Source organism: Falco naumanni, chromosome 3, assembly GCF_017639655.2.
Source record: "Falco naumanni isolate bFalNau1 chromosome 3, bFalNau1.pat, whole genome shotgun sequence".
Taxonomy (NCBI): Eukaryota; Metazoa; Chordata; class Aves; order Falconiformes; family Falconidae; genus Falco; species Falco naumanni.
The window spans coordinates 29,013,094-29,038,754 of record NC_054056.1 but is presented as its reverse complement, the minus strand read 5'-3'; the positions used below and the strand labels follow the sequence as shown (position 1 = coordinate 29,038,754).

General features: G+C 37.5%; 1 protein-coding gene across 6 annotated transcripts; it reads left to right on the top strand.

The window, feature by feature from the left end:
* The first annotated feature begins 18 nt into the window (after window positions 1–18).
* Window positions 19–25,661, top strand: PRPF4B (pre-mRNA processing factor 4B). 6 transcript variants are annotated; one of them, XR_005826662.1, is made up of 19 exons: window positions 19–134; window positions 3,940–5,133; window positions 8,158–8,331; window positions 8,596–8,751; window positions 9,469–9,550; window positions 11,053–11,263; window positions 13,779–13,852; window positions 15,328–15,418; window positions 15,776–15,923; window positions 17,138–17,275; window positions 18,364–18,517; window positions 19,474–19,588; window positions 20,106–20,257; window positions 20,740–20,826; window positions 21,612–22,386; window positions 22,900–22,945; window positions 23,471–23,556; window positions 24,375–24,420; window positions 25,477–25,661. XR_005826662.1 is itself a non-coding variant. In XM_040585551.1 (15 exons), the coding sequence occupies exons 1-15, from the start codon at window positions 97–99 to the stop codon at window positions 21,813–21,815; spliced, it is 3,018 nt and encodes a 1,005-aa protein (XP_040441485.1). In that variant the 5' UTR covers window positions 19–96; the 3' UTR covers window positions 21,816–25,661. The 6 variants fall into 6 exon arrangements, 2 of the variants coding, with proteins under 2 accessions (XP_040441485.1, XP_040441487.1); XR_005826664.1 differs by having other exon boundaries at window positions 21,612–21,889; window positions 22,252–23,556; XR_005826661.1 differs by having other exon boundaries at window positions 21,612–23,556.

The following is a 25,661-nucleotide window of genomic DNA, read 5'->3' as shown; positions in this document are numbered from 1 at the left end:
GCTTCAGCCCGCCCTCCCCCCCCCCCGGCGCCTCCGCGCGCGTGCGCCCCGGCCCCGCGTCTCCCCAGCGGCAGCGAAGGAGTTTGGAAGTTCAAAATGGCCGCCGCGGCGGAGCCCGAGCTGCGAGCGCCCGAGTAAGAGATCAGCTAGGAGGCTCCTCGCGATGGCGCCCCGGGGAGGAGGGAGGCGGGGGGAGAAGCACGGGCGAGGGGAAGGGGAGAGGGCGGGAAGCGGCCCGGGTGGAGGTGGCGAGCGAGGGGGAGGGAGGCGGGGGAAGGCGGCCGCTCCGGGGGACAGGGGTTGCTATAGGAGCCGCTCGCCCCGCCGCGAGGCTGCCCGGCGGGGCCGGGACGTGGGAGCCGGGAAGGCCCGTGGCGGGGGGGGTGGGGGTGGGGAGGCCGGGAGAGCGCGAGCCGGCCCGCTGGGGGCGGGGGGAGGGGAAGCGGAGCCGGGACCTGCGGGCGCGTGTCCTCAGTTCCGCGTGCGCCTTCCCGCCTCGGGGGGGCTCCGGCGCGGCCCTCCCCGCTCCGCCGCCCCGGGAAGCGGGTTTGCCGCGGCGGGGGGAGGGGCGGGGGGGTCCCTCATCCTCCGCGTGGCTGCGAGGCCGCTGCCCTCCCGGGCCGGGCGGCGGCCCGGCGGCGAGCAGAGCTCGGGCATCCCCGGGGCGAGGCCGGGCCGGGGTCTGGTCCCGCCCCGCCGCGGGGCCCTGTCCGGGCGAGGCCTCCCCGGGCGAGCGGCGGGTGCCGCGGGGTTGCCCCTCCGCCGAGCCGCTCCCGCCCTGCGGCGAGCCCACCTCCCCCGAGTCCCGGGCTCTCTCGCGGTATAAAAACTGCCTGCGCTGGTGGAAGCAGAAAGCGATTTGTTGCCGCCAGCCCCTCCTTCCAGCCCTCGAAGTGACTGGCAACTCCCGGCTCCCGTTGGGAAGCGAAGACCGAGCTGCCGCCTCCCCGCCGGCCCGGGGCTGCGGGGAGCGCTTTGCGGGCGGCCCGCTGAGCGCCGTGAGCCGGGGCGGCTGGCTGAGGTGCTGGGGCTGGCGGGCGCTTTCCTCCCTGTAACTTTTGCCCAGTGTTGACAGCCTAATGCTTACCTGCCGCTCTTCTTCCCTGTGTTTTACCCGTATGAACGGCTTCCTGTATTTTTTCCACCTGAAAAAGGTGCGACTTGAGGCTCTGGGTTCTGTTTGTTACTCCTGGGAATAGAAAACGGATGAGGAGAAGCAGTCAGTGGATGTACATGTGAACTATGTGAAACACATCAGCCCATGGAAAAGAGAGCTCAGTACTGTATAAAGAAATGTAACTGAGGGTGATAAGGTAAAAACTGATGATAGGAAGCCTGAATGTAGAAAAAGACAGGTGAAATCTTTTTGCAAACCTTCATGAACTTCCTATCATTCTTCTTGAATTCAAAGATAAGGAGGGGAGAACAAAAAAGCTATAACAAGATCATGTCACAGTTCTCTCTATTGAAAGCACCTAAACGTGTAGATGGGTATCTGCTTCATCACCTGCAATCTTCTTGAAAGGTTTCTCATCCCTGTCATTACAACTCTGAAGCATTTAAATGAAGTAAAAGTTTATCCATGTTTTGATGGAATTAGCTGAAATAAACAGAATCCTGTGCATGAAGAAACTCTGAAATATGTCATGGATATTAATAAAGTTAATAGCAATTTTCTAGCTGAGGCACGAATGCAAAGAAAGCTGGCAGTTGTGTTAGTGGTCTGTAGTGGTCCGAGATGCAACTGCGGTGATGTTTCTCATCTGGCGCCTCTGCTATCAGCCTGCTTTTATGGAGTGTAAGGTGAGGTTATTACATAACATTAAAACACATACGATAACAAGATAACTTGCCTATAGATTTCAGTGCCTCTTACTACTATTAAGAGAAGGAAGACTTATCTGGAGCAGCTTGAATGGATGTGATTTTTGTTGTTCTGTAATATTTTTATAATGTGTTGAAGTACCATTAATGTGTTAATTGGGGACATATGCAGTATTCTGTATGAGACTAAAACCTTGAAAGATGCATAGTTCCCTTAAAAATTCTCCTTGTGATATTTCACTGCTCTTTAGTCAACTTATGTCACTGACATACTTGCTCTGGATTGCAAGTCCAAGTTAAAAAAGTTACACATTTAATATTTTTTCCTTTTTTTCATGTCTTTTTATGCAAATTGCAGCATAGAGCAAGCTCTATGTTTGTCCTCTTTCTTTCTGACATTCTGTTGTCATAATGGTGTGGAGTGTCAGGAGGAAGTAATTAAGAAAAACACTCTTCTTTCTATATGCTTTGAGTAAGCAGAAGTAAAAGATGTAAAAGAAAAAGCATACAGCATTCTGAGCTAGGTCTCTGAATGTTGCATATTTTTAAATCAGTCTGTTCCCTTAGGGAATTTCACATTTCAGACCACTGTAGTGTTAATAGTATTAGGAAATAATTTTAGTCTATGTTGCAGAAAAGCCTGGATTATTTACTAGTACTAGAATTTGCATTAACTGAAGCATGAGAGAGTCAGTAACTGTACACTCTTTGAAGATCCTGTCCTTAATTAGGAAGACACTAATCTGATTTATAGTGAAGTGCCATCCTTTAGGCCTGGCTTAGAGTACCTCTGATACATTTATTCTATTGGATCATTGATCATATTATTCTTCAGAAACAACAGTCGTATGAAACTAGTAGAGTTCAAAAGTTACTCTACATTTCTGTGTACATCCCCTCTGCCCCACCCCCCCGACTGTCATGTTTAGAGAATTTCTTTTCAATTAATTTTCTCATTCTTCTGAATGAAGCTTGGAATACAGAAAGAGCTACATTTAAGTTATTAAAATGTTAAACTAGTACATTTCAAAACTGTAGTTTAGATGGGATGAGTTAGTAGAAAGGTGAACTCTTGACACCTATGATATTGGGTGACAGATTTCAAAAAGCAAATGTCCATCTTGCCACAGGCAGTAACTTAATTGATGTTCTGAAGGAGATCAGGAGGTGTTTGCTAAACACCATAAAAAAACCCCTATTGGTAAGCCAGTTTTAGCATCTGAGGAAGATAATGTAAGTGAATGCATTAACATCAAGACTGAATTTTATCATTTTTGAAGTATACTATTTAAATTGCTTGTTGCTGTGACTAGCTAATGGGAGTGGGTTTGGTTTTTTCTTTAGAAGGAACACTAAATTATTATTTTGCTGTAGACTTATTTTCTGCTTTTTCAGCCATTGCCACTTTACAGGTCTGAAGATTATCAGCTTCCCAAGAAAAAAGTGGTAGTCTGCTGTATACTAACAGAATGTTTTTTTTAAATTAGGCTTCTTTAATTTATCAAGTGTTCCCTGTATTGCATAAATAATAAACACATGATAACAAGAGTTCTTGATTTTTCTAACAGATGTATATACTTACAGAAAGAAATTGCAGTTAAGAGAATCGGTTGACTCTGAGATTTTGCAAGACGGTTTCATTGGGTGATCAGCATCATCCCTTGAAATAGGTTTTGTTTGGAGTCAGCTGTGTTCTGCCATTTGAAAATACTTTAAAAAGGCTTAACTTGGGTTAGGCATTGGAATGGGGCAGTAAATAAGGTAGATGGTGGACTGACAGGGTGCATAAAATTGCAACACTGCTGTGTACTATTAACAGATATTGTCAGTATTAAATCTAAAAGCACAAGCATTGATTTCATCCACACATTTTGTTTTGTTAGTGCATTTACTGTATCTTCCTTCCGTAGTGTTGCTTTTTGCGGTCATAGCTGTCTGTTCCTGAGGAAGTGTATCTGCTGTTATAACTTGGTTACGTTAGTTGTACATTTTTAATTCTCCCAAAGGTAGGTAATTAGATGCCAGTTAGTATCTTATCATTAAAAAGGCTGTCAATGCAAGATTAAGGACTGCAGTGAGTTGATAGTACTGATGTGTAGTTTTTATTTTTTGCAGGGTTGAGGATGCTGAAGCATCTGAGAAAAGTGTAAATGAAGAAAATGGGGAAGTATCAGAGGCAGACCAACCTCAGAACAAGCACAGCCGACATAAAAAAAAGAAACACAAACACCGAAGTAAACACAAGAAACATAAACATTCTTCAGAAGAAGATAAGGACAAAAAACATAAACACAGACACAAACATAAGAAACATAAATGGAAAGAGGTAGCTGATACCTCTGACAAAGAAGATGGACCAGCCAAAAGAACTAAAATTGATTTTTTAGCTCCTCTGGAAGACCTGGAGAAACAAAGAGCATTATTAAAAGCTGAACTTGAAAATGAGTTAATGGAAGGAAAAGTCCAGTCTGGGATGGGATTAATATTACAAGGTTATGAGTCAGGATCTGAAGAAGAGGGGGAGATTAATGAAAAGGTGCGAAATGGAACGAGACCTACAGTGAAGTCAAACACTAAGGGGAAATTGGAACCTGTGGACAACAAAACTAGTTCCAAGAAAGGAAGTAAGAGTGAATCAAAAGAAAGGACTAGGCACAGATCTGACAAAAAGAAAGGCAAGGTAGGAGTTGATGGAATCAAAGAGAAGACAACTAGAAGCAAGTCAAAAGAAAGGAGGAAATCCAAAAGCCCTTATAAGAGGAGTAAGTCTCAAGATCAGACAAGGAAATCTAGGTCTCCAATGCTTAAAAGGCGATCACAGGAGAAAAACAGAAAGTCTAAATCTCCCCCAGAGGATAGAAATAAAGCTGATGATAAAAGTAAGTCAAGAGATCGCAGGAAGTCTCCAGTTGTAAATGAAAACAAAAGCAGAGATCGTGGCAGAAAATCTAAATCCCCAACAGAACTAAGAAGCAAATCCAAAGATAGAAGATCACGGTCCAAAGATAGAAAACCTAGGAGATCAGAGACTGACAAAGAAAAAAAGCCACTTAAATCTCCTTCTAAAGATGCTTCTTCAGGGAAAGAAAACAGGTCCCCTAGACGACCTGGCCGTAGCCCAAAAGGAAGAAGCTTGTCTCCCAAACAAAGAGAAAAGTCAAGAAGAAGCAGATCCCCTCTCTTTAATGATCGTAGATCTAAACAGAGTAAATCCCCCTCTCGAACCCGTTCTCCAGTTAGAAGAGTGAGGAGTAGATCTGCCGAAAGGAAAAGAAGAGAATCAGAAAGGAGGCGTCTGTCTTCTCCCAGGTAACTTAAAAGATGTCATGAACCATCGCAAAAATGTGTTACAGGATGAACTGTCTCCTAGCTCAGTGTTTATTTTATTCTGAAAATAGCTATTTAAAAAGACAATCAGATTGTGCATTGTGTTATGATCGTACTTTGTATGTGTTCGGTTTTAAAAAAATACTCCCCACAGCTGTTAAACATGCAAATTCAGCTTTGGTTGTTAAAGTGCTGAGTTATCTGCTGCTCACACCATTACTGGGAACAAGTTTTCTAGCTCAGAGTTGTCTTTTTGTCACTTGGTTGGATTCAGAGTCTGACTTCTATTTTGTTTCTTAGTCCTGTTGCTTTCAGGAATTTTTGTGGACTGAGAGTTGCCTCCTCTCTTACATATTGGTGTTGGCTAAAAGTGGGTAATTAACCTCTTTTTCCCCACAAAAAAAAAACAAAACAACGCAACAAAAAACCCCAACAACCCTAATAATAGGCAATATGTGTGAATGTAAGCAAATCTTTATCAAGATGTCCTCCTCACAGTCACTTTTTTTGTTAAAAATACTTATTTTTCTTTTGCTACGGATATAGTAGTGTTGCTTCATTGTTGGTCTGTATATATCCTTACCATGTTTTGCATACACTTAAAGGAAAAAGGCAGAAATATTTTTCATTTATTTTTAGTCTGGGATTTTTTTAAAAAAGACAATTTAGCCTATGAAAGCTGTTACCTTGAAATTTAATATAAACCATGAGACAATAATTACTCATAATTACTCTGAAGCTGTAAAGCCTGGATGCTAAGTTCCCAAGCAGAGAACAATATAAGTGTATACATTTTTGGAAGTTAATTCATTAAATGTAAGAAGCTCAACTGGCAGAAGAGTTCAGCATTACTTCTGGATAATGAATAATTTAAAACTTTTTACTATGGGGTTTAGCTTCACCCACTCTTGAGAATTAAGAACAAAGAAATACTAATTTAAAACAGTGGATTAGAACCACAAAGACTAGCTTGGTAAATAAGTGCCTAATAAATGTGAAAGTCTCTCTGCCTGTACAGCTGAAGGTTACTCTGGTTTCAGGTATGGGGTGTCTTCTACAGGCACATTATCAGCTTATTTGTCTGTACTGCTCCTTAGTAATATTTTGGAGGGTGTCCCCAGTGGTGTTAACCAGGTTAAGCAAGTATTGTAAATGCTAGCAGTTTTATCTGTCTGCTTTCTGGTGAATCAGGAATTTATTGGCACAACCACTATATTTCTTTGACATACTATTTGACTTTTCTTCCATAGCATTTTGCTTCTTTCAGTTTTCATTTCCGATGACAGCTTGCGTGGCAGCCAGTTTGAATTAGTTGTTTAGATGCTATTTCAAGTGGTGCTTGTGTCTAGAATTTTGCTATCAAATTTATGTTGTAACACTGTGGTGAGCAGCATGTGAATGAGGGACTGCTAATTTCTTTTTTGCTAGAAGTGTTTGCAGATCAGCAGGAATAATCTTTGTGGGACATCCTGAACTATCTCCACTGTGTTGGAGCTTTAACACCTGTAATTACTCAGGCTGCCAGATAATTTCAGGGGCTTTAGAAGTTTTAGCAAAAAATTTCCAGTAATTTTATTTCTCATGTTTGTGTCTTAGTGTTCTAAGGCATGCAAGTTCTAATCATGTAAGATTCTTCTCAGGTCTTTTGACTGAAATTACTCATTATATGATGTTACTAGGCATTCTTAATCAGCTTCTCCTTTTTATCTCATACCTGTGATTCCTGAAGTGATTTAATTTTTTAGGTAGTTTGATTGGGTTTTGGCAGTACAACCACTTCGTTAGCCAGGAAACCTGGAACTGTCAGTTCATCCTGTGACTTTTTGCAAGATTGTTTACGAGAACATAATGTAAATTAGATGGACTAGAGGGATCATCGGCCTGCTTCAGCATTTGAGTCTACAGTAATTTCTTGTAGAAACTGCTAGTACTTCTGCATATGCATAAAGTTTCCTTCTGTCCCACTTTTAGTATATTGCGTCAGTTCTGTGTGCCTGGTCATTATACGTAGTTAAGGTAACTAAAGCTGATATAGTGGTCTCAAAACAAACAAACAAAAATATTACAGAATGGGTGGGATTAATCTTTCAGACCCAAGAGGTTTTGTTCATTGATGAAATACACCACCTGAAATAACTTAGTCCAGTTTGGTTAAAAAAAAAAGGGGGGGGGGGCAGGAGGGAGAAATAGAGTGGCAACGTTTTCTTTAAACCATGGTGTGGAAGTATTTTCCAAGAGTTTCTGTGGCAGCCTCATTAGAATAGTAGTTAAATATTTTTAACCTGTATCCTTTTACAGTTTGCGGTTGAAGACTTGCTGTCGTGGAATGCGATTAAGCTTTTTAATGTAGTTGTCCTATCAAAGTTTTTCTTCTTGAATACTTGTGAATGTGTATAGACAGGAATGAGCAAATTTTGAATAGTATATAGTGTCAGACTTGTTTTTTAATTTGAGAAGGATTAGTTTACATGTTAATAAGGCAGCTGAAAACTAAAATTCTTAATTAGAATATTCAAAATGTTAAAGCTGTCCAGTTCTAGTGCCCAAATTGAAATAGACATTAAAGTCATTGCTGTGCATTGGCATGGTCCTAAATTTCAATACCGAATTGTAAAGTTGCTGAGAAAATTCTCAATAATTAGTTTTTGGGTTTTATTTATCGTACAGTTTCTGGTAAACACAAAAACAGGTCAATATTTATGTAAGACCTAAGCACAGGTTTTGTTTTAAAACCTGTCTTAGCATTGTGTTAGCAATTAACAAGCTCTTTTTTCAGGGTTGTCCTCAACTAGACCTATGTATAGGCACATATTTCCCAGGGTACGTATGGGGGAGAGGTGCAGAAGAGCAGCCAGCTCTGCAGCATACTTACCCATCCCTCCCTCAGAAGCCCCTCTAGTGGCCTTTCACTTGCAGTAAGATTTTGAAGTGAGCTTTAGAGGGAATTGGGATTTTTGTTTGCAGCTTGCTCCTGATTTTACCACCATTCTCTTCCTCTGTTTTAAGAACGCGGACCAGAGATGATATTTTGTCTAGACGTGAAAGATCAAAAGATGTTAGCCCCCCCAGTAGATGGTCTCCATCCAGAAGAAGGTCTCGGTCCCCCATTAGAAGGAGGTCTCGTTCACCCCTTCGACGCAGCCGATCTCCAAGAAGGCGGAGTAGGTCTCCTCGGAGGAGGTAAAGACACACTGCTTTTTTAAATATATTTTGTAAAATACTACTAAAAGATTAAAGATGGCTATTTTTTGTGCAAAAAGGCGATGCATTTTTTTGCCCACATTTATATATGCTAGCATGGTTGAATTAATTTTGTTCTCCGTGAATTTATTTGTCTTATTACTTGGAGTCATTATGTACCTTGGTGTTTTATGAATAGATTTTTCTCCTTCTCTTCAAAAAAACAAACCAAACCAAAATCCAAACCCTTCTTACTGTTACCAGGGATAGAGGCCGAAGAAGTAGATCTCGCCTTCGAAGGAGGTCCAGGTCACGTGGTGGCCACAGACGAAGGAGCAGAAGCAAAGCTAAAGAAGACAAATTTAAAGGTAGTCTTTCTGAGGGTATGAAAGCTGAACAGGAGTCTTCATCAGATGAAAAGTAAGAATAAATTTCTAACTTGCACTGATTATCTGAAAATACAGATCCACTGATACTGCGAATGAATTGATATTTTTTGGGTGGTTGTCATCTAAAACCTTAATCATGTTTTAGTACTTGTGATCTTGTGAAATTACTATTGGGATGATCTGAAAATAGAGTATGCAAGAAACACCAAGACCTGTTGGCTAGTGGGCAGACCTGAGGGGATGATACGGTGTTAAGTTTCTAAATTCAACTTGATCAATACCTTGTGAAAATATTTGGTCTGTTTCCTGAAGCTTATTCCTTGAGGAAAAATGGTAATAGCTGAAAGGGTTAATTGCTATCTGCAAATCGGTTTTATATTTGCTAAATATCTACTTAATGAAATTGCTCAAGCGTATGCATTCTTAACCAAATAATTACTAAGGAAGAATGATGGAATGAAAATGAACAAGGTTTTTTTCTTTCTCTTTAAAAACAGTTACTGTTAATTGTTTGCAGTTAAAAATGAGATACACAAAGTCCCAATGAGATACCAGAAGATAAATTTTCTCTGTAAGGAGATGTAAATACACACACTGGGCTTTAATACACCTTTGCTTTCTGAGTCAGTTGAACAGCTATTGTTTAATACATTGTGTGCTTTCTACATAGAAGAATGACATTTGGTAAAATTCAGTAGATAATTCTATGTTTATGATGTTACGTTATAAAATAAATGTATTTTTATAGTCTTGAAGACTTTGATTTGGAAGAAGAGGATGAAGAAGCCGAGATAAGACAAAGAAGATTACAGCGGCAAGCAATTGTTCAGGTACCTGGTTATATTATCATGTGGGCTACAGAAAGTAATTTTATGTTTTTAGTGTAGAATGTTGTGATAAAGGAAGGCTCTTTGCTCGTTACTACATTATGTTAGTTACTACTGTATTTTTTCTAATTAATTTATTGTAAATGTTAGTCTCCATTAAACTTTACACTTCTATTGCAACAGCATGGCTTTTACAACTGAAGCAGCTCTTTTGTCAGTCATTTTTGTGCTACAGTTGGACGTTCTCTGACAGTCCTATGATGTTAAAAAAAGTTCTTCAGTTATTTTAATCTGTAGGTTTTCTTCATAGCTGTATCATTGATATCATTCTGTCAATATAGCAAAATGGTCAGTTGTTTCAAGTAGAATTTACCCTTCTCCATTTCCAAAACTTTGTAAAGCCACTAACATGGGTTCCCCCTTCATAAATATAGATGATATATTCAGTTACACATGTGAGTTCCCATGAACTTTGTATTCCTGATAAGAAGGTAATAGTAATGATGGTAATAATGTGATTGAGATCCCTGAAAGGGAGCTGTGGCAAAAGGGGATGTAATTCTACAGCATGAATCGGGTATCTTTTTTTTATTTGGCTCACAGTTACAACATAGTAAGCAACATGCTGTGGCTTATTTACTCAGTATTTAGTTATAAAACCACTGTTTATAATGTGCTGCTTATTTTAAGCAGCACTAAAAACAGCATTCATGATTTGACTGCTATGCAAAGCCCATTGTAAAATCCTTCCAGAACTATGACTGAGCAAAACCATATAAAGTAAATTATTTTTAAAGGCAGGTTACACCTGTTGTTGGTCCATGCAGGAAGCAAAAACAATGGGAAACCTCTGTTTGTATTATTGAATAGTTCGACCTTGATAAGTGAGTGGTATCAGCATTTGTTCATTTTGATTTTTAACTTTTGGGAGAGGAAATGACATTTGTATACTTTCATATTACTTAAAGTTTAAAAAAAATAATTTGTACAGGTGTTGTCTTGAACTTTTTTAATGCATCTGAAATTTTTCAACAAGAATGAATGAATAAACAGGATTTCCAATTCAAATAAAACCCCCTGAATCTGAAAACTACTTTTCTGTAACATAATGCTAATAAAAATGGGAAAGATTCTAGGATGAAAGATGTAAAATCATTAATTTGTCCTTAAAGACTTCAACACATGTTAGAATGGTTTATTTTACCTCTACTGACATTTTGTCACGAACAACAAAATAGTTAATCTTCAATAAAAAGCAGTTTTTAAGGAAATAGAGACACATGAATTTTTCAGTCTTGTTTTATGCTCTGGGCTGTGGTGTGTTGTGGTAGAATAATTTTCAGAAGGTCTATCCCATTCTGCAAATAATCCATTGCTTTTAGAGGTGTAGATGATTATGAAAGCAAAGATTAAGGTTTAGCACAAACTGTTGAAAAGGTGAGCGTAAAAATGTTTAAATTGTGATAAGCTGTGATGGTGAGATTAATAATTAGATTTCTTTTTAGAAATACAAAGGCCAGACAGAAGACAGTAATATATCTGTACCATCTGAACCAAGCAGTCCTCAAAGCAGTACGCGTAGTCGCTCGAACTCACCAGATGACATCCTAGAAAGAGTAGCTGCTGATGTTAAGGAGTATGAACGAGAAAACGTGGACACATTTGAGGCGTCAGTAAAAGCCAAGCACAACCTCATGACAGTTGAACAGAACAACGGTAAGAATCTGAAATCTCACTGTATAGTGCAGGTTATGAAAGCTCAGACATTTTGCTTAGTTTCCTTACTATACTTCAGGACTTGGCAGTAGATTGACTTTTTGGACAGAATTTGAGAATTTCCACAAATATTACGTACTGACAACATTAAAATACAGCTTGCTTGTAAGGAGGAGGAGAATGCAAACGGAACACGTTCTTTGTATTTCTAGTAACTCTTAACACAATACAATGTGTGCTGTACATTTGGAAGAGTAAATAATGATGTCTGTCTTTATAATTAAGAATTACCCTTTTAACTTCCAAATTTTTCTTTTCACTTATGCATGTTCTTTTCGTAGAAGCTTAATATAGTCCTAGTCTTTACTTCGGGGTGGGTTGGGAACTGTGCCCCTTTTGTCCCTTTTTTTGGTCAAAACCACGGTGTCGGACAAGTGTAAGTGGGTCTGTAGTCATTTATAGAATGATTAAAGCTTTTGAGAGTCAATGCTAGTAAGCCCATTTTGGTGGCATAATTTCTTGGGGAAGTGGACATTTCCTCCTCTTCCTCCCTGCACGTGATCATTATATATTATTACACAGCAATACTGAAATGAAGTACATCTTTATACAAAACTGGCCTTGTGCCTGCTGTGGTAAAAGGAACATAAAGCATCTTGCAGTGCAGCCTGTAATACTGAAAATCAGGGGGGTTGGTTATTTTTTTTCACTGTCTTTTGAAAGTGGATTACTGTACATCTTAAAGTAGTCAAAGGTGTGCCTAGTTGCTGTGTGGTCGTACTTTGAGCTAGTTTTCCCTACGTCAGTTTCTTTTTGCAGTTTAATTGCAACAGCATGCTGTTTAACAAGGGCTGTGAAAGCTGCCCAACCCCTCCGGAAATAGTTGGACGGTTGGTTTGTATTTCATGTCATGCACTAAATGTATCCCTGGGGGCTCAATATGCTATCCTCTAGTGGATGCTTCTCTTCGAAGTAATAAAGCTGCATCTCTTTGGGACCGGTGTACTGCCCTGTAGTTTGTACTGGTCTACCCTTGAGCAGTGTGTGTTCAGATTGTTCTCCTGCAATGGAGGTAGAAAGGAACTACCTTACGCACTTTTTCTTGATTTGCATACTGCAAATTTAGATTTAGTCTTCTTGTATGTCTTTTTACTTTTTTGTCAAGGCATGTACTGCTTTATAATTTTGTCCACCAAAGCATACGAAAATACAGCTGTTAACTATGTAGATATTTTTAAGATATGAAAAAGGTTTGGTTTTGAAAACAGAGCAGTTACTCTAAAATCTGGGAATTTTCACGTATGGGTAAGATTCGGGGTTGGAGGTGGCTATAACAGATGGAAGCAGTGGATCGTCTTTCTTTGTACAAGCTATTTTTTATTTCTATCCTGACCTCATACAGAGCCAGGATAGTAAGTTCCTACAGAACTAGTTAATAACTCATTGTAGCCCAGTGCAAGTGTGAGTAACTGGAACTAAAAAAGACATTTGAGGAAGTTGCTGGAAGGGTCTGTCTGTGAAATGATGGTGTAACCTGTCTCCCCATAGTGTCAGGTGACAGGTCTATACCTCGAAACAACTGTGTCAGTGTGATGGATGAGAGTTTTTGATACTGTTGAAAGATTTCAGTCTAGTTATTTTGTATGCACGTGGTTGGCTATATACATCCTGAGACCTGAAGCACCTGAGATTAACCATTTATTTTTCTCCATTGCTTAATACCCTCGAGGGAGTGCCTGTGATTTACCATGGTCATGAGGGGATGCTACCATAATGTGTGTTATGAGATAGTTTGAAGTTTACTTGTTTTCACTAATATGTACTTAATCTATATTTCTCTGCTTTTATCAACCAAGTAAAATGTCTTTGGAACTTTAGAGATGATAAAAAGGTGAGAAAGGGATTATCTTGCCCACGTTAAAAATGTTTCTCTTAAATGTAAGAGTAAACATTGTCTTTGACTAAAAGCTATGCGTGAGGTCCTTTTTGGCAGGGTTGAAGAAAACATTTTCCAAAGACGCATCTTTTGGGCTTTACAGCTTTGTTTTTGAGTAAAATACTTTGTCAGCAGAAAAGCCTGAACCTTTATATTGAAACCATGTCTATATTGGTTTTTATACATAGACATTCATTCTAGGTTTCTTTTTATACATAAACATATATAAATAGATATATAGAGAGAGTATATTTATAATATATACTATATAGATATAGTAATTATCTGTAGGGATCACATAAGTATGTACTACTTTTGCTACTACATGAATTATTTGAAAGCTATTGTACTTAATTTTTCAAGGAGATACAAATTTTTGAGTGCTTTGAAGAACTTAACCAATCTTGAGCTTTGTATTTCTAGACTGTAAAATGGTATTTGCTAGAAACATTAGTAGAGCCACCTGTTTGCCAACATACTGACCTAAGATTATATTGTAAAGATACCAAGTCACAAATTATACTGGTAACAGAGTTTGTAATCTTTTTCATGTTGAGTAATCTAGATTTCATTTTTAAGGTTCAGCGCAGAAGAAGCTGCTAGCTCCTGATATGTTCACAGAATCAGATGATATGTTCGCTGCATACTTTGATGTAGGTAATTCTTGGAGATGAAATATATGACTTTGTTGCTTCATTTTTTATTAGAGAATTACTGTCACTTGAGGTTTGTGGGAACTTTGATTTGTAAGAGGATGTGTAACTGACTGGATAATATGTTCTGAATCTTTTGATCAGCCAAGGCAAAGTAGCTCTTAATTACTATTTCAGTGAAAGAAAACCTGCTGAAATTAGTGGGAGTTTGGCCAGAGTAAGCAATTGGGGAATTCACCTGCTGTTTGGATAGGGCCTATAGTGGCAAACAGTAATAAACCTATTTCTAAGTTAAGCTTTATGTTAATATTACCATGCTGCACTGTTCTAAATAGGTGCTTTTTTTCAGAGATTCATGTATGGTTAATTAAAAAGTGTCTGTAAGGTATCTTAATTTGCTGATGATGCTGTGTTGGAGTAATGTGGTGATTTGTTTGGTGGGGTTTGTTGGTTGGTTGGTTTTGGTTGGGGCTGTTTTTTAAGAGATACATTTCCTGGTTTTACTTTGCCCTATTCCACCAGTTTTTCTCTAAATGTGCTGAAGTGGCCTGTGAATATGGGCAGTCCAGTGACCAGTTTTGAGACTTTTCTTGCCATTCTTTGTAAATCTACCTCATCGTTGCTGATGTACAACACTTGAGACAACAGTCTCAAGACAACAACTTTCCTCAAGTTAGAAATTCTCTAGTTATTTTTCGGTGATGACAGATAAAACCTATTTGCTATGGCAGAAGCATTGGTGACAAAAGGCTGCCATGGTGGCACTCTAGTAACACTGGTAATAATAATAAAATAAATCAAAACCACTTTGACCTGGAAAAAGATAGATACTTGAAGGATAGTGAAGGGTGTATGTGTCATTTTAAAGATTTGAAAGTTACAAGTAGAGATATATATGGCTTGTAAGTATGCAATCCCCCTTCCAGAAACTGTTGTTCAGTTGAAGATTTTCATTACTTTACAGATTTTAATTTGTGATAATATATTGCTAAATTTGTTCAGAGATGTCAATAGCAATTTTAGTAATATTATGATTGTAAGTGTAATTGTATGAAATCTGTGAAGTGGCATTGAATGAACAGAAATTCAAGGCCTAAACAGTTACATTTTCCTTGCAAATTGCTAAACTTCTTTACTACAAACATACTGTAAGTAAAAAATCTTCAGATGGTCCAAAATGTGCATTCTAACATGACTTGTATAAATTCCTCCTGAGTACTAACTGAAACTTTGCCCATTAATGTTTAATAATAGTTCTGTTGGTTGGACCTCATCATCTTCCCTTGTGTCAGTCTATAGATACTGGTATGTAAATAGCATTTTGTGTTCAGTAGTTTCTCTCTCCTACAAGATAAGTGTGTTTGTGCTGTGGAGAGGAACAGTGTTTCAGTAGGAAAAAGGGGGGGTTGGTAAGTAAACATCAAGGAAGAACATAGAGCATACAAGCAAAGCTGTTACTTTTCTGTTTATTTCAGAGTGCTCGTCTAAGGGCTGCTGGGTTTGGAAAAGACTTCAAAGAAAACCCCAACCTCAGGGATAACTGGACTGATGCAGAAGGCTATTACCGTAAGTTGTATCTGTTGATTGGCAGGGACAGCTAGAATGAGGATGCTGAATGGAAAAGGTCCTCATGTAAAAGTACTGAAATGTTACTCTAGTGTAGATGTACCACGCGTGCCCTGACTGACTGTGTAATGTACTGGATGAAATGATGATGCAGGTTTTAACCTCGCTTACAAAAAGACTCCAGACTTCCAGAATCAGTTTGTTCCCCATAATTTCCGTAAAGCTAGGTGATAGAAGACATTGCACATTATGAAATGAAGTGATTATACCATTACCCTCTTCTTCTGAAATTTACAGAGTGTTAAAATTTCATTATATATGTCACTTAACTTTAAATTGCTTGATTTTATCCTTCAGGTGTTAATATAGGTGAAGTTCTAGATAAACGTTACAATGTCTATGGTTACACTGGTCAGGGAGTCTTCAGTAACGTAGTGCGAGCCAGGGACATGGCAAGAGCAAACCAAGAAGTAGCGGTTAAAATCATCAGGAACAATGAACTTATGTAAGTAATGTTTTTGTTCACTGATAATAATACGGTGTATGTAACAGTTGGACGATTTTCATGTTGTGATTTGAATCTCCCTTTGTTTCAAGTGAAGTAACAGATTACAGCTGTGATTTCCTGCCTTTTCTGCTAATATGAGCCAGATAATGGGAAGCGCTTGAGGACTATGTATCCACACTTCTTTACAGCTATCACAGGGAGAAGGGTACTTGCATTTTCATCAAGCACTTTCTCATTTGCAAAACTGCAGGGAACAGTGGTAGCAATACGAGGCCAGCCCAGCCCTAAAATTATTGAGATGGGAGTTGTGGACTGTAAAAAAAACTTTGTTTTGATGGACCAAATCGATTTGTCAGGCGTATGGGTTGGATCCTAACTGATCACCTGTAACTTACAAAAAGACCTGTGTACATTATTTATTTTTGTATAGTCTATATGTTTACATGTATATAAGATATATGAAAAGGAATGGGACTCTCTGTTGGCAAAAAAATTTTTTTTGGATCTTTCAGAATAACACAGTTTAATAGATCATACTTTATGTGAGGACTTACCTATAATGCTGTATTAAGTAACTGCTGCTGTATTTCTGCAGTTGTATATTATGTTCTCTTCCGTTAAAGACAACTTAAATAAAAATATTTTCCATGCGTTTTACCTTGGAGGTTTTAAAAGTTGACTTGCTGTGTGTATAACTGTGTTATTTTGAGTTATATGAATAGGTATCTGGAAAAGTTTTAAAAAAGGAGGGGGGTGATAAGCTATTTCAGTTTGGTGTGTTGTATCATTAAGTTTGGGTGTGTACTTGACTCTTAAAAGTCTTAAGCTGAAAACTTTTTGTAATAATGTATGTGGTTAAGTACTTCTTTAAAAAACTAAACTTCTCGAGCGAGTGCTGTTTGAAACTAAAATGTCATATCACAGGAGGAAATCTTAATTTTAGCTTTACATGCAACCAGGAGGGAGGAGGAAAAGGTTAACCAGAATACAAAGGCACAATGAGGATCAGGGAATTAAACAAGCTTACCCAATGTGTCGACTCTGACAGCAAAAGACTGTTGTGATTTTTTTTCAAGACGTGGTGCATTAAGTAGTGACAAGACACTTCTCATTTCTGGATAATTATAACCGCACTAGTGAATGTCTGGATTTTTAAAAAGGTATTAGAATTTCACTGGTTTTCCTTTATAATCATATTTCTTTGTTTTCAGGCAAAAAACTGGCCTAAAAGAACTGGAATTTTTGAAGAAGCTCAATGATGCAGATCCTGATGACAAGTTTCATTGTCTACGGTTGTTCAGGCATTTCTACCACAAACAACATCTCTGTCTGGTATTTGAGCCACTCAGGTAAGATGACAAATGTTTGGGCTTCTCTGTAAAAAGTAAAGTACTATTGAGTGATCTTTACTTTTTGATTTTGGCTATTGTTTTGATACCTTGCTCTATTGCCAAGATTCAAAAACGCATGGACCTTTAAAAAAATATTATCTGGAGGCACAAATTGACGAACAGAATGCTGAAGTATTGCTGATGTACTTAAAGCATCATTGTAAATTTTCTGCCTGGACAATATTTGAAATAAAATAATGTATTATTAAAAATGGGGCATCTCACCAATGCTGCTCTTTTTTTCTTTGGTTTGCAGGGCACAGGGGGGCTTGTGTGTATGTCACAATATTCTTGTTAGTTTTCATAATTAATTCCTAGAGAAGTTCAGCAAGCGCTGTATATTCTGTGACGAGTACATATATAACAACGCTCTAAGGAAGAAAATTGTTACGGTGGTTTCTTTGCATGCTCAGTTTTCCTTTAAATAATTAAGGTCTTATGACAGGTTAATGGCAGACACTATTTTGTGGTAGATGCGGATATATTAATTGCCTTAGTTCCCATTCCCACTTAGAGACATCAGTTGTTCTTATCCTGAGTTTTCTGTGTATGTCATTTTAATTTTTTCCATATTTCAGGTGAAGATAAGTTGTATGCTGAAGCAATGCAAACTTTATGAAATTGCTATTATATTTTCATTAATAAGCCATACAACAAATTATTATTTTTGTGCTGCACTATCTCTTTATAACACACTTGAACATTATTTATATCCAGTGATGGTTTTGTCCTGGAATTATGGTCTTTTTATCTGCTGTTTAAGTCACCAAAAAATCACCTTCTCAACTTGTATCTTTTGCATACTCCCTTCCTTATTTATTTCTGAAGAAAGCAAGTAAAAAGGCTTTACAGTTATTAAGAAAATGCTGTTCATGTGCAAATAAATCCACTCAAATTAATCTTGATTAAGAATGTGTTGTGAATTAAGCCAGTCCAGTCCAGTAAGTAATTATACAATATAGGAAGTTTGTCTTACAGTTCAGGAAGCCACTATGTTTGTCTTTGGTAAGCTTTTCTGTTCTTTCTCTCTTCCTTTCTTTTAATAGTATGAATTTACGAGAGGTGTTGAAGAAGTATGGGAAAGATGTTGGCCTCCATATTAAAGCTGTGCGTTCCTACAGCCAGCAGTTGTTTCTGGCTTTAAAACTTCTTAAAAGATGCAATATCCTACATGCAGATATTAAACCAGATAATATTTTGGTAAGTAATAAATAATTGAAACTTATTTTGCAGAGTCTATATTGGAAAATTAAATATTTACAATTAATATAATTCTTTTAATTTAGATGAAGTCAAATTTCACTTTATCTGAAAATGTTAGGGATTCATGTTTTGATACAAGATGCTATTGTGGTATAAATAGAAAGAAGTATACAGCATCTAAATAAAATCTTTTATTCAATACAGTCTTTCTCAAACAAACCTGCATCCATGCGTTTCTTTATAGAAAGCATACCTTCCAGTGTTCTTTCTCAGGAGAAATCTTGGGACTTTTTCCATCAGTAGTTGAAAAATGTTCTTGCTTTCTGTAAAATGGAAGTAGGTGGTTTAAGTCTGGATGGAGATTTTGTTTGTGTGAATGAGATAATGGCAGAAAGTCCGTGATGCCTTTTTCCTCTTCTGTTTCCATTAAACATTCTGCGGGTTAGCAGGGTGTGAGATCTACAACAGAGGAATCAAACACATTTCCTTTGATTTTCTTGGTGTCATCCCTGTGACAAACTCGTATTTTTATTTGATTTAAAATGTTCTCTTCTTGCCACCACAGCAGTAAAATTTACTATGTAAGCATGGGTTATGTAAATAATACGCTGTTTTGAGTGGTACTCCAGATACTAGAATTGGAAGTCTAAACTGATACAATTTCAGTATCTTGAATGAAATCTGGATCCACCAAGGATATTTCAGTAAAGGAAAAGTATGTGAAACTGACCTTTTTGTGTTTTGTAGGATCTGAAGACATTAACTGTCACTTTCAATTAAAGTTTCACAATCTCCTCAGAATACAGAGAGGAAGGATTGAAATATGGGAGGAACTTCCAATTTAAAGGCTGAATGCTTTTCTTATCTCAGACTTTATGTATTGTCACTTTCACAGTGCTGTTGGCAATTCTGTCTACAAATAGTGCTAATGGATATTTACATTTAACTTTCAGGTGAATGAGTCTAAAACGATATTAAAGCTTTGTGATTTTGGATCAGCTTCACATGTCGCAGATAATGACATCACACCGTATCTAGTTAGTAGATTTTATCGCGCTCCAGAAATCAGTAAGTACCTCTGTACTGGCTACATGTATCATAAGCAGTATACTTAACGTAGCTATATACCATACCAGTACTAGCAAATGAGAATTTGACTTGAATTTACTCTCTGTTTGGTCTTAGCAAAACACCACTCTGGAAATATGATGGCAGTCAAAAATTCAGACTTTGAAAGCATGCTTGTGTGACTCTTCATGTATGTTGGTGGTCAGCTCAGTGAGGACAGGGAGAAGTCATTCTGATTGGTTATAGTTATGTTTTAATTTAGAGGTATTGTTCTGACTTCTTGTTTTTTTACTAACTTAATTCATGCTGATTAGTTTGGGTGTTAGGTAAACACCTCCCTTTCTAAAATAGGGATACTGTAAAAGTTAAGTCTGCGTCCTTTTAGGGTCACTTCTTATTCCTAAGAGGAGGAGCACCAATATAATTTACAAATTGGAAATTGTTCATCTGTCTGGTTTTGTGATATTATACTGTTTAAGGCTCCTTTATGGAATTAACTGGAATTGCTCTGTTTCAGTTATAGGAAAAATCTATGACTATGGTATAGATATGTGGTCTGTAGGCTGCACATTATATGAACTTTATACAGGAAAAATACTCTTTCCTGGCAAAACCAATAACCATATGTTGAAACTAGCCATGGATCTCAAAGGAAAGATGCCAAACAAGGTAAGGAAAATAAGTATATGATTTCTAATTAATATCTGAAACTGCTAAAATGAACAGTAGAACATACTTTCTTTTTTCTCTCTGCATTCTGTTTCTTATCGTGTACATCTTCTCTTAACAGCAAGTAAATATCAGACTTCACTCTGACTGTATAATTTATATTGATTTAAAATCTTATGAAGTGAAAGTATACAGCTTCTTTTTCATAGACTAAGTATAAAGTGAAAGCAGAAAACTTCTAAGCACTGACCTGAAAAAAAAAATACGTAAGTCAATGTAAGATACTGTGTCTTTTTCAACTGGTTTGAACTGTATTTTTTTTTTTAATTCAACCTAAACATTTCTTGCTGTCCTTTTGATATATTTTTCATTAGTTTCAAATTATTCATGTTCCAATAAGTTAGTAGACATCAATGCTAATTGTGGAATTCGTAAAACACAGAGAACTTGCCTGAAACTCTTGCCTTTCCCTCATTTTCCAGATGATTCGAAAAGGTGTGTTCAAAGATCAGCACTTTGATCAAAATCTCAACTTTATGTATATAGAAGTAGATAAAGTGACAGAGAGGGTAAGTCCTTAATGTGTTGACTAACATTCCTTTTTTCCAAGCTTTCTTACTATTATGACCTTTCAAATGTATCTTGTCCTCTTAATTAAAGATAAGATTTTTACAAACTGTTAGAATGTCCTTTCGTGGTGGTATGGATAAGAGACATAGTTGTAAACTGGCAACAGAGATTTTTAATTTCCCCCCCCTACTATTTAGAAACACGTTTAAGAGAAAGCTGAGTTTTATCTTGGTAGGTGCACAGGGTACCTCCACATAATCTAACCTTAAATTACTAATAAAAGAAATTCTGCCTTTATTTTGGAGAAGGATGTCCAATTCCAGTATGATGTGCTTATGTTGTAGAAGATCACTATTACTTTCTGTATCATTTTAACATAGTATATTTATTGCGAATCACAGAATTAGGGGATTTCACATAATCACAGATATTTCACAAGATCACTATTACTTTCTGTATCATTTTAACATAGTGTATTTATTGCGAATCACAGAATTAGGGGACTTTTCCACATGAAATTTTGATGTTTTCCATTAACTGGGATGTTAGGTTCGTGTATGCACTGGATGTTGGTGAAGGATGCAGCCTGGCCTGCCCCTGACAGTATTATTTCTACTTTTCCTTTGCCCACATGGGGATTTATGAGGCCGTATGATGAGGAAGTGCATTGCTAATCAGATCTGAGAGAACCCTGCAGAGAAGTTGCTGCTGAAGCTCTGTAACAGGGATAGGGGGTTTTGTGTGTTACTTCTGTTCTACAAGGTTGCCATTTTTGTATTTGTAGGAGAAAGTTACTGTTATGAGCACCATAAATCCAACCAAGGACCTGTTAGCAGACTTGATTGGGTGCCAACGACTCCCTGAAGACCAGCGTAAAAAAGTGCACCAGCTAAAGGACTTGTTGGACCAGATTCTAATGTTAGACCCAGCTAAACGAATTAGCATCAACCAGGCTCTGCAGCACGCCTTCATCCAGGAAAAAATTTAAACCAGATGAAGAAGTTCAAAGGGTTTGAGTAATTAAGATACAAAGACTGAAGAAATTTCACAGCAGTTATTAATGTATATAAACATAAATATTTCCCCTGCAAAGTTGAGGAAGAGATGATACATTTGAATTAACATCAAGGCTGATATTTCTTTTAGAAATGTTAGAGTAATTCTGTTCTGTGTCTTACGTGAAAATTTTCACTGTAGAACTCTTTTAATTGCCAAGACTGCACAGAAGTACAATGCTAATGTATATGGTTGCAGTTCGTATATATTATAAAAAGAAAAAAGCATCTGTTATAAAAAAAAAAAAAGGAAGAAAAAAAAAAAGAGCAGTAATACTGGGTGGTTGATTTGTTTTTAGCAGACTTGGCTTCATTTTTGTCTTTAAAAAATGGCCAGCATAAATGCTGTTTATATTCACATTTTCCTAGGTGTGTGTGTGCAGGCCACAGCAGCATGCCCTTGGTGTAGTCAGTGCCGAAGGGGGTCTGTTCCTTCTTGAGCCTGCCCGCAGGGATGGTCTCCTCTTTTAAAGCAGGTTGTGTACAACTTTCAGTACACTGAAGGTAAGCTAACCCATCAACATCACCGGTGTTTAAGCTGTTATTTTACTGGAAGAACTGACAAATGAGAGACAATAGCATTGTGGCAGAATTCCCTGCATGTTTGATAAATGATCTTGTTTTATTTTCTGGCATTGCAACCGTGGCATAGTTACAACTTCTGTTCTGTTCATCACATTTAAAACTTTGAGAGTGCGCACTTGATGGATAGAGCGCCTTCAGTGTACTGTTTCTTATTACTTTAATTTTTTTAATCAACTTGCTATAGACTTTGTATACATTTTGTTAAATACAGTTCACTATGACATAGAACCAATACTTACAGAAGAGTTTTCATTTAGTAATTACGTATGTTGGGATCTCATTCGAAAGACCTTATATCTAAAGGATAGATAGACAACATAAGGAAATTTTTAACTATTTGTATGTCATTTTGAAAGTGTACTGCTTTATGCTAAAAGTGTTTCATTTGTTCATTGTTTTCATTATTTGTGATCATGTTGTCTTTCAATACAGGCATAAACCTTCCACTCTTGAACAAAGCAGCTGCTTTTTAAAAGCGGTAATTGCTTCTTTACCTTTTATTTCTTTTGTAAATGAAGCTTTTCTTTAAGAAATGTGACTTTAAAGTGTTGTCTCTTGCATAAAACAGTTGACACTTACTTATTGTAAAGTGAAGATTGTTCTGCTGCATGTAAAGTGGACCATGCAGATTTCTGTATGTTTTCAGTATGCATCATTAGATAATAAAGTCTTTTGTGAACAAGGCATTTGTAGCCATTTTTAAAAGAATCTGTCTTCAGTGATGGTAAATCAGGTAATCCGTAAGAACCACCCCTGCATTTCCTATTAATCATTTAATTAAAGGGATTATTAAACATTATGATCTTTGGGAGAGCTATAGGCTATGTTAATTAGATATATATAATTATCACTGCTTAAACGAAAACAAAGCAAAAAGCCCTACAGATACTGTCTGTCTGCTTTCATTGTAATGAAATTATTCCTGTAGGACATGGGATTAAATTCAGGCTTTAACTAATGTTTGTGCTGTTTTTCTCACTTTTCCTTTTGATGGTGCTGAAAGAGAAAAAGGAAAGCGAGTCACAGGCCACTCAACGCCTACTCCATGGGTCTGATTTGCTGAGACACCAACTTCACCTTCCTAACAAGGTTATTTCTGACAGCATGTGTAGATAAACATTTAGCAACAAATTAAAAGAGCTTGAAACATTTGAGTTGGTTATACAGGGTGAGGAAAACAGAACCAACTTTTCAGGTCTATACTGCTGTTCTAATGTTCTGTTTGACAATGTTAAGAAGTCACCTTTCCGTTTTTATTAATGTATCCTGACAAGCTGTGAAAACCCCACTGGTTTCACGTACTTTATGATACTTCTTTGAACTAAGAAGGGTTTTTGTATCCATCTAGGTACATAATGGCAGCAATCATGCACTCTTAGTGCACTCAAGAATGGAAAAATGACACAAAGCAGTCATTCTGCTGGTGGGGAATACCCCACCGAGGAGATGTAATGAACTAACTACGAAAACAAGCAGGAGATGGGTGGTTTTGTATGCCTATTTGGAACCTTCAGCCTGTCTCTTCTCAATTTATATTGTAAAATACTTAATAAAAAATAATCTCTCCTTATTTCAACATATTAAGGTATCTTGTTCATAAAGGAAATGAAAAAAATTAGCTTTCACGTTTAATGAAACACTAGTTGCTTGCTAGCTAAATACAGAAAGTACCTTGCACTTTTAAACGTAGGCAGCACCTCTGAGGGCAGTTTTACACAGATGTAGTAGTAGCTTATTCTTTCTGTTGCTTTGTACCTTATTCTTAAAATAGGAGTATAAAACAATGAAATGAGGTGGTGATACAGGAACAAAGCAGTAGAAAAGATGCCCCTTAATGCCTACAGAACTGTTTTAAGCTATTCTGGAGAAGCATAAAGTTGCTCGTTTACTTGTTCTTTGTGTTGTAGGTGCAGCTCAAAAGAAGATGATGGCTACCGGAAGACATGAACAAAGGTTTCTGTCCTATAAGATATGAAAAATACTCTTCATGTAGTTCTGTCTTAATCTTTTGGTTTCCAGCATTCCAATGTAGAATTGATTAACACTGCTGCAGTACTGATAATTCCTGAAACAGACTGTTTACTGTATTAGAATTTGCTATGTAGATGTGGGTTTTTTCATTTCTGGTTGAAGAGATTTATTTATTTATTTATTGTGATTAAACGTAGGTAAATAGGTATTACTGTTTAAATGTAGTTTTCTTAAAATGGTAGAATGATCAGTACAAAACCTGTGAAATTTAGGAAAAAAATCTCCCATTATATTTGGTTAAAATATGTCTGTTTTAACTAGTAAATACTGAAATAGGTGATGCACTTTCTTCTTTAACTTCAGCAGGTTCATTATTTATTTTAATTCTTTCCAACTACTGTTGATACAGAGAATAGCTGATGGGTTATTCAAAACAAGTGGATTTCAGTCCTCCGTCCAGTATCAGCTTCAGCTGATACTTCTTGTTCACAATAATAGAAAATCTTTAGTTCTGGCTTCAAAAGCCTCTGGAATCAAGGACTTAACTGACAGTCTTGAGGAACCTCTCCAGTTTTAGGCAGTACCTGTCCCGGTAGCCTGTGCTCTGAGTAGAGCTGCTGCAGTCAGCTGAATTCCCATGGTTGCAGCTTAGCGCAAACAGAAGAGCTGTGCAACAAGAGTTTTCATGTTGAGTATTTCTCAGCTGATCTGAGAGGGAGGATAATTGCTCTTTTTCTCCTGTACATGAAGATGTAATTTGTATCTTCACCTGAGGTCCTACAAATAGAAAGTTTGGCTAAATCTACTGTGCTGATTTCTGTTCCCTTCTCCGTCATGGTGACAAGGAGCTTCGCATTTAACATCCCTAGTTTGCTAGGCATTCAGAAAAAAAACAAGATACCAGCCTTATGCAGTTAGAATGTGCTTTTATTACCTTGGTGTATACTGATATAATTTAAAAATTAAAAACTGTTTAAGTGTTTTTGATAGAATGATTCATTTAAAACCTTTCTAATAATACTTTATCTCCATACATAGGGTAAGTGGCCTTAAACCTCTGAAGAACCTTTATCTGTATATTGACCTGTACACAGAAGGCAGACCAGTCTGTGACACTGCTGGAGATAGAGCAATCTTCTACAGTACGTGTAAAACTGTAACTCGGGTGGAAGGTGTTGGGAAGTGGCAGTTGTTTGAAATTAATAAAGGATGCTTAAAACTTA

Coding starts and splice junctions, on each gene's coding strand:
- PRPF4B (XM_040585551.1), top strand. CDS start 97: ATGGCCGCCGCGGCGGAGCCCGAGCTGCGAGCGCCCGA. Junction 5,134..8,157: donor AGGCGTCTGTCTTCTCCCAG/GTAACTTAAAAG, acceptor CTCTGTTTTAAG/AACGCGGACCAGAGATGATA. Junction 17,276..18,363: donor CTGGTATTTGAGCCACTCAG/GTAAGATGACAA, acceptor TTCTTTTAATAG/TATGAATTTACGAGAGGTGT.